This window comes from Panicum virgatum, chromosome 9N, assembly GCF_016808335.1.
Source record: "Panicum virgatum strain AP13 chromosome 9N, P.virgatum_v5, whole genome shotgun sequence".
NCBI lineage: Eukaryota > Viridiplantae > Streptophyta > Magnoliopsida > Poales > Poaceae > Panicum > Panicum virgatum.
Window position 1 is genome coordinate 14,650,050 of NC_053153.1, and position 8,268 is coordinate 14,658,317.

At 45.9% G+C, this 8,268-nt stretch overlaps 2 protein-coding genes across 4 annotated transcripts; one reads left to right on the plus strand and one right to left on the minus strand.

The window, feature by feature from the left end:
• Window positions 1-34: 34 nt before the first annotated feature.
• LOC120692476 (inactive protein RESTRICTED TEV MOVEMENT 2-like) lies at window positions 35-1,552 on the plus strand. Its single transcript, XM_039975786.1, has 2 exons — window positions 35-332; window positions 416-1,552. The coding sequence occupies exons 1-2, from the start codon at window positions 209-211 to the stop codon at window positions 1,030-1,032; spliced, it is 741 nt and encodes a 246-aa protein (XP_039831720.1). The 5' UTR covers window positions 35-208; the 3' UTR covers window positions 1,033-1,552.
• On the minus strand, window positions 1,125-6,538 carry LOC120692475 (5-methyltetrahydropteroyltriglutamate--homocysteine methyltransferase 1-like). 3 transcript variants are annotated; one of them, XM_039975783.1, is made up of 15 exons: window positions 6,384-6,467; window positions 5,452-5,631; window positions 4,906-5,259; window positions 4,729-4,816; window positions 4,036-4,163; window positions 3,763-3,954; window positions 3,460-3,659; window positions 3,214-3,377; window positions 3,014-3,094; window positions 2,763-2,929; window positions 2,587-2,692; window positions 2,188-2,438; window positions 2,017-2,089; window positions 1,798-1,926; window positions 1,125-1,719 (listed from the first exon to the last, which is right to left on the minus strand). In XM_039975783.1, exons 2-15 carry the CDS (start codon window positions 5,628-5,630, stop codon window positions 1,351-1,353), a joined length of 2,481 nt encoding a protein of 826 aa, XP_039831717.1. In that variant the 5' UTR covers window position 5,631; window positions 6,384-6,467; the 3' UTR covers window positions 1,125-1,350. The 3 variants fall into 3 exon arrangements, with proteins under 3 accessions (XP_039831717.1, XP_039831718.1, XP_039831719.1); XM_039975784.1 differs by lacking the exon at window positions 5,452-5,631 and having other exon boundaries at window positions 6,384-6,538; XM_039975785.1 differs by lacking the exons at window positions 5,452-5,631; window positions 6,384-6,467 and adding an exon at window positions 6,263-6,362.
• Window positions 6,539-8,268: the final 1,730 nt, after the last annotated feature.

Below are 8,268 nucleotides of genomic sequence, written 5' to 3' on the forward strand. Positions count from 1 at the left end.
GGCATCTGCAACTGGCTGAAGCAAAGCAAGGAGTTACGTTGCCTAGCAACAACCATTACCGTATAGCCCGTCTCGGAGGCAATCTACTGCGCACCGTCCTACCCCCTAATCCTCTGTCATAACCACATTTTCCTGCTCAAAAGCTTCAAGGATCGTGTCAGCCTTTCGCTTCAGAAAAAGAAGGATCGTCATTCCAGGCCCCATCATCATGCAGGCAGCCGCCGCCACGGCGCCCGCCCCGCCGCCGCGCCGCCGGGTGTACACGGCCCTGGACCCGCGGTGCGAGTGGACGAGCACGGAGGAAGCCGACACGCTCGCCGTCGACGTGTCAGGTAACGCTGTACCTCGCCATTCCGCGTTGCACCATGCCTGTCACACCTTCTGAACAGATAGATGATGGCCCTCCTCCATTCAGGGTTCAGGAAGGAGGAGCTGAGGGTCCTGTACATCACCCGCCGGAAGCTGAAGGTCACCGGCGAGCGCCAGGTCGGCGGCGCCCAATGGGCGCGCTTCCTCAAGGTGTTCCCGGTCCCCAGGAGCTGCGACGCCAGCGCCATCCAGGCGAAGATGAACATAGAGAGCGCCCGGCTCTTCGTCATCCTGCCCAAGGGATCTGCAGCGGCGGCGGCGGCGTCCAAGGACAAGCACAAAGAGCACCGGCCTGGGAGATCCCAGACTCTTGGGGAGCTGATGAGGCCGAGCAATGCGGATGACACATCAGGTAGCAGCAGTGGCAGCATGTGGAGCGCCCAAGAAGGTCCAGGGAAGGGCAAGGTTGAAGACAAGGAACGTAGACAAGATCAGGCTGCGGAGGAACCGAGACAAGATCAGGAGATGTCCATACAAGATTTGCCAAGAAGTGACGGCGATGCAAATGAAACTGCCACCAGGAACAATGACGATGATGATGATGGCAAGGGTGAGAGCAAGAGATGGTGGAAGAAGATCAGAGTTCTCCATGTTCTTGGCTTCGTTCTCGTCCTTGCATTGGTGGGTGTTGGTGCCACTATCCTGTATATAGTGTTGATGTGAAGAGCGTGTAACAGTTGTGTGTTCAAATGTATCATGTGCAAACGCAACATGGAAATCCTCCTACAAAGGAAAACCGAAAGATGGCAGGTAGCTGGTGATGCAATTTGAGGACTGCATATTTCATTTCTGTTTATACCCAAAGCTCATGCCTGAAAACAGCCTAAAAGAAAAGACACACCAAACATAGAATACAACTATAACAGCATACCATACCAATGAGACTAACCTAACCATGGAACAGGGATGAGACCCAAATTATTCAAAAACAATTGGCCCTGTTGGCTTTGTGATCAACAAACCGTGGAGCTAACAAACAACTCATTTCGCGCTGGCAAGCTGGGTGCGGATGAGCTTGGTTGCAGAAACCATGTTGGTCAGGGCGGGCTTCACCTCTGTGTACTTGCGGGTCTTGAGACCACAGTCAGGGTTCACCCATAGGATGTTGGTGTCAAGCACGGCAAGCATCTTGTTAATACGGTCAGCGATCTCCTCGGTAGATGGGATCCTGGGAGAGTGGATGTCATAGACACCTGGGCCGATGCCAGCGCCGTACTTCACACCCTCACGGAATACGGAGAGGAGCTTCTCATCAGAACGGGAGTTCTCAATGGTGATAACATCAGCATCCATGTCGATGATGGAGTGGATGATATCGTTGAAGTTGGAGTAGCACATGTGTGTGTGGATCTATCCAAGAAAAAGGACCATCAGGAGCGACGCTAACAAAAAAAATCTAGGTATCTCACAACATTGAAAGATGGTTACCTGAGTGGTGTCCTGGACCCCACAGTTGGTGATTCTGAAAGAGTGGACAGCCCAGTCCAGGTAAAATGCATGCTCTGACTTGCGCAGGGGCAAGCCCTCCCTTAGAGCCGCCTCATCGATCTGGATCACCTGCAAAGAGCAAGAAATGTGTTGTAGAACATGGACATATAGATGAATCAAGAACTAGAAAACCATCTTATATTAGTATAAGATACAAACCTGAATACCAGCAGCCTCAAGATCCTCAACCTCCTTTTTGATTGCAAGAGCTATTTGGTAGCATGTCTCAAACCTGACCAAGAAAATATAAATAATCACTCAATTCAAATGAATGAGCAAAAGAGCAAAACAGTATTTGGAACTGTCTAGTAGAATGTAAGAATAACAAACCTGGGCTGGTCGTTCCTGACAAATGACCAGTTGAGGATTGTGACAGGGCCAGTCAACATTCCCTTCATTGGGCGAGAGGTCATGCTCTGTGCCATCTTGGACCAGAAGACAGTCATGGGGTTGGGGCGGCTGACATCACCATAGATAATGGGGGGCTTCACACAACGTGATCCATAAGATTGCACCCATCCGTTGGCAGTGAATGCAAAACCAGACAATTGCTCACCGAAGTACTCAACCATGTCATTTCTCTGTAAATACATAGGCATTATGGTACATAATAAGTAAAGGTTTCATCTTGTAGAAAAGTAATACATCAAAATGCTGTGGTCCATTGAGAAAAAAAAAAGCTGATGCAAATACCTACAATGAACAATATCAGTACCCAAGAATGCTTACCTCAGGCTCTCCATGCACAAGCACATCAATGTCAAGCTCCTCTTGGATCTTGACAACCTTGCTGATTTCTTCCTTGATGGCACTGACATATTCCTCTTCAGAGATCCTGCAACAACACATTTTAATAACAAAAGAACTTAAGACATGACAGTAATAATATCTATGGAGGCACTTACTTCTTTGCCTTGTACTCACGGCGGACCCTCCTGAGCTCCACAGTCTGAGGGAATGAACCAATTGTAGTTGTTGGAAGGACGGGAAGGTTGAGCTTTTTCTGCTGAGCATCCAATCTAGCAGAAACATTGGTAGCACGGCGGTGGTCAGAGCCCTTCAAAGCAGCTGCCTGTAAGAAATGTATTTCAGGTTTAGAATTGATGTGCACTAACATCCAAAAAAAGCATTCATTGAGTAAAGCTCTGTTACTTACCGCCTTCTGGACCTCCTCATTTGTCACCCTGGGTGATGACTTCCTTGATGCCAGAGCAGCAGCATTGGCTGCAAAGTAAGCCTGTACACAAACATGTCAATATTACAAATAAAAAAATTAATTTAGGTACAGATTAGGAAAAGTACTCTGCTAAAGTTTAAAGGACTCAGAAGAACAATTGGTAAAGAACAGTGCCAAACCTCATCCTTTTGACCCGCCAAAGCCTTAGCAAGGGCATTGACCTCAACCACCTTCTGGGCAGCAAATGCGAGCCATGATTTGATCTCGTCATCGAGCTTAGTCTCGTTAACAAGATCAACAGCAGTGTGCATCAGCGAGCAGGAGGTTGACACCACAAGCTTGTCTGAACATCATGTACATGGTTATTGAATAACTTATGGCGCATAAGAAAGACAGATTATAGCAATATATCCTTCACCACTTACCCTTGCCAGCAACAGCCTCAAGAGACTGAAGAGTGCTGAGAGAGGCAGCAAGATCATCAGCCCAAATGTTCCGTCCATCTACAACTCCAGCAAAAAGGTATTTTCCAGAGGGGAAGCTGCTCCTAATAAGATCAAGTGTCTTGGCCCCACGGATGAGATCAAAACCATAAGCAGTCACACCACTCAAGGATGTGAGGGTTCTGCATTTGCAAAACAAGAGTGTTAGTGTTTTCTTTCTCAATAAAATTACTTTACAAGGACATTATGGTGAAGAAGACAATGTATTAATACTGAAAATCATACTTGTAGGATTCAGCAGGAATATCAGCAAAGTATGTCTCGATAAGAACATTCAATCCAGAGAGTGCTGACTCTAGTTCAGCATATGCTGAAGAGAATGCAGCCAATTCATGAGCATCAAGGTCTTTAACAAGGGTAGGCTCATCAAATTGAATCCATGAAGCACCAGCTGCCTTCAGCTCAGCGACAACCTCCCTGAATTTCAGAATATACCACATTATCAACTAAGGAGGTTCGCTGAAAAAAAAAGTTGGCTGTTTTAATGTGGATGCTTACTTGTAGATGGGAAGGATGCTACCAAGAAGTGAAAGAAGAGAGAATGACTTCTCCACACCCTTGGCAGGCTTAGAGAGCAACAAGTAGGAGACTGGTCCAATAAGCACTGGGACAGTATCAATGCCAAGCTGCACAAGGGGCAAAAACATGCAAGTGAGCAGGCAACATTTTCATATAAAATAGCATGCCACTTCCTTTACAGGGTAACAATCACCAAATAAATAAAGAGCACTCTGGATGGTCCTAGTGTATTACTATTATACAATTTGGAATGAGTAGTTTTATATGCAAATTATGCACTATAATGTACAACTGTTATTATATGGCAATTAGAACTACTGTCTTCACGATGGCAATGTTTGTCTGTTCCAAGACTGTCCATTTTTGTTCTTCAGATAAGACTTGCAAACACCAAGTAGTTAAGTTGCAATTTACTTCAATGTTGTAGAATGGCCATATATACACTGAAGGCATTGAACTAGTAAAGGGCTCAAATAATGACTTAAGGTCTATTAACAAAATATACATGCTAAATTAACAATGTATGCTAGAGTCAGATCATATTCAGATAGCTAGAAGTTAGAATGGTGCACTTTTTTCCCCTTACATTACTAAATCGTACGGGCATACAGACTATGACTATATAAACTAAATTACAGTTAGTGAGACAACACTATGGTTACAGGGGCATACCGCCTTTGCCTCCTTGTATTCGGAGACAGCCTTGTGAGAAGCATATGAGAACTTGGTGCTCGGGCCAAGTTCAGGGACAATGAAGTGGCTGCAAAGCGAAAATAATAACAAAATGTTAGATCAATACCACAAAAGGCCACCTGTTGGTAAACATTCAAGAGATGGGAGTTGACTTACTAGTTTGTGTCAAACCACTTTGTCATCTCCATAGCAGGAACAGTGGCATTTCCCCTGGCCATTGAGAAGTAGGTGCTCAGGCCAATCTCACCTCCGGTCCAAGAGTACCGTTCTGGGACAGCGCCAAGCATGGCCGTCGTATCAAGGACCTGGTCATAGTATGAGAAGGTGTTGCTGGGAATGTACTTGATCCCAGCTTCTGACATTTGCTTCCAGATGCTAGACTTGAGGTCAGTGGCAACTTTCTCCAAATCCTCAGCGCTGCTCTTCCCATCCCAGAAAGACTCCAAGGCAAACTTGAGCTCCCTCTTGGGGCCCATGCGAGGGTAACCAACAATATGGGATGCCATCTTTCTATACAAGTGAAAACTAAAAATCAGTTTGATTCACAGCAACAGGGAAGAAAGGTTAATGCTACTGAAACTAGCAGCAAAATAGGACAAAACGTATTCCTGTATGTTCCAACATATCATAACTAAAACTTGGTACTTCTCCTACGTCATTGTTTCTACAATGAGATTCAAATGCTTCAGCGCACAGAAATACCTTTGGTTAATCCGAGCCATTTCTCTAAATTGGGCAGGGTTAACCATACCATGGAGGGATGATATATGCACTAAGCTCCTCCATTTTGATTGCAATCTAGCCTTCCCAGGGTGTGGGTACAGGAGAGCTAAAATTGGTCGGAAGGCAAGTACTGTCCCTTTCAGACATGAAGGTATCATGCTACAAATAACAGTAGTAAGAAACTATAATTCGGAAATTTTGACTAACGAGTAGGTAACAAAGTGTGCATTTCTATGGGAAGCACGCCAAGTGAAATAAATTCATCAGTATAAAATTACTGCTACCCGCTCAGAGACCCAACCAATGTAATCTCAGATCGTATATGCATAAACATGAGAAATTCTAAAGGTATAATCAGATCTAACAAAAGATGTAAAGACTACGAACCCGTTCGTTGGCTTCAATCAATATAAAAATTAACGAGTCATTCTTCTGTTACCAAAATTCTATGATCTGAGAAGCCAATCCACTCTAATCACACCAAAACACCTAGATAAATTCCAGCCAGCCCTTATGATCACGACACGAAAGCATCACCTCGAACACCAAACAGAATGAATTCGCTCTAATCCCCTAGTAACCCAGTGATCTCAACGGCATACATATACATACGCATAGAAAAAACCCACCAAATAATTCGATCAACCATTCCCCAACCAAAACCACCAACCCCAGTCTCTCACGCCGAGCCGTAGTAACCCCGACACGGAAGGAGACAACGACTACGGATCTAGACGGCTGCCAAAAAAAACACGAGAAACCGCGCGCGCGTCGTCGTCGGACCACTCACCGCGCACCGAGGCGATCCGAGAGGCGCGGGAGGTGGCGAAGGCGAGGGAATGGGGGAGCGGGCGAGGGAGAGAGGAAGGGGGGCTATATAGAGGTAGGGAGCGGTGGGGAGGCGCGCTTACCCTTGGACCGTGGAGCGGGGGAGTAGCGCCGGGGGACGAGGAGGAGGTCGCGGCGGAGGGGAGGAGAGGTGGGTGGTGATGATGAGCACGGGAAATCCGAGGGGTTTGGGGGTTTCATTTATAAAGGATCCACCCCCCTCTGTGTTTGGTGGAGCGCGCTCGGGGATTTGGTGAGATGCCAATCTGGCAAAGCCCGTTCGTTGGTGGTGGCTGTGTGTGCTGTACCCAGCCGAAATATCTCTCAAGTTTGGGGGAGAGGGTTTAAGCTCCTCCGTGCTTAACAACATGGGTCCAAGGCTAGTCGGAATTTGAAATTTCAGGAGAATTTCACATCAAACGATTCAGGTTTTACCATTTTAGGTTTAATCTTTGTGTCTCAAAAGGGTTATGTGTCTAGGGGCAAAGCCACGTTAAAAATAACACTGGTGCACACTCTAATGTTTAGAAGAAAGCTGGTACATTTTAGATAATGAAATTGAGTCGTGTCCAAGTAAATTTTTGTTTTACCATGTCTCACATGCACCATGGTAAGTGAACGTAGCTTCGCCCCTGTATGTGCCCAATGAAACAATCCAGATTATTGTAGTAAATTCACAATGTTCGAGCACTCGATTGAGTTTTTCACTCTACACATTGTGAATTTACTATTTTTGTCACGTCCTAATTTATGTATGTAAAGAAAATAGCACTAGCAGCTGCAATCTGAGTTTCGAACTCTGAACAGCGTGACACCGAATGCCAACTAATGGATCACAAACGGAAATTTTAATTCGGCAGGGAAATATTAACGAGGCCCAGCTGGCAACCAAGCTAGAAATGGGATCGGAAAGGAAAGAAAAGGAAAAAAAGTACTGCGGGGGTTGGCGAGGGCGAGAGAAACGCATATGGAGATGTTGGTGAGACGAGCTTGCAGGTGCAGGACGGATGGGGGTTGTTGGTGATGTGACAAAGTCCACTCCCACTCTCCCAGTGAATGAACTCCACCTCCTTTTCTTCTTCGTTTTTTTTTTCCTGGGAAAAAAGGAAAAGAACTTGTGCATGAGCACAAATAGAAAACAATTGTTCACTTTTGTGACCATAGACTTGACAAAAAAAAACTCGACCTGCGAGAGGCAAGCCGTCCCCCAGGCATTAATATAAGAAGATTTTTCACGCAGACCGAGAAAACCCCCGAACCTCTGCCCCACTCTTACACAGGGGCGCCGTAACCCATACCGTAACCATGTGAGAGCGGGCCGGGATGAGCCGAGACTTATTTTCATACCGTAACCATGTGAGAGCGGGTCGGGGTGAGCGGAGACCTATTTTCATGTACTTTGGTATGTAGATAGATGAGAGAATTTTTTTAACCTCAGTCTGAAATTCGCTCCCACCGGGAGTTGAACCCAAGACCTGAACAGTGCTACTGAAGCCACTCACGGAAAGACAAGTCAGTAAGGTGATACAAGTCTTTGGATAAGTTCGCTACTGGAACATGCTTGTTTACGGTTCTTCACCGCATTACTCGCCGTTTAGCTAGGCGCCAACTGGACCAGGCCATCTCTCACTATCTTCGTTAGCATTTACGTTCGCTTTTTTTCTACCAGTTTCGCTTGCTGCCTTGCTGTTCCTTGTGCATTTTCCCTGTCACATGGATACCGGTCAGAGGTTGGGACAACACGTCAACTATTTCTCTTCGTGCATTATTTGTTCAAACTGTAAACAATGATCGATTGGTGAAACTGTATTAGCAACATAAGCAACCTCGTTTCCTTCTTAAAAATGCGCCAACTGCGAGCTACCCAAAACAACCCCGAACTCCATCCAAACAATGTGGAGTAGCGCAGGTGTGACGCCACTGAAGTTAGTGTTTATTTGTGGGCTCTGATTAGACGATAATGACACT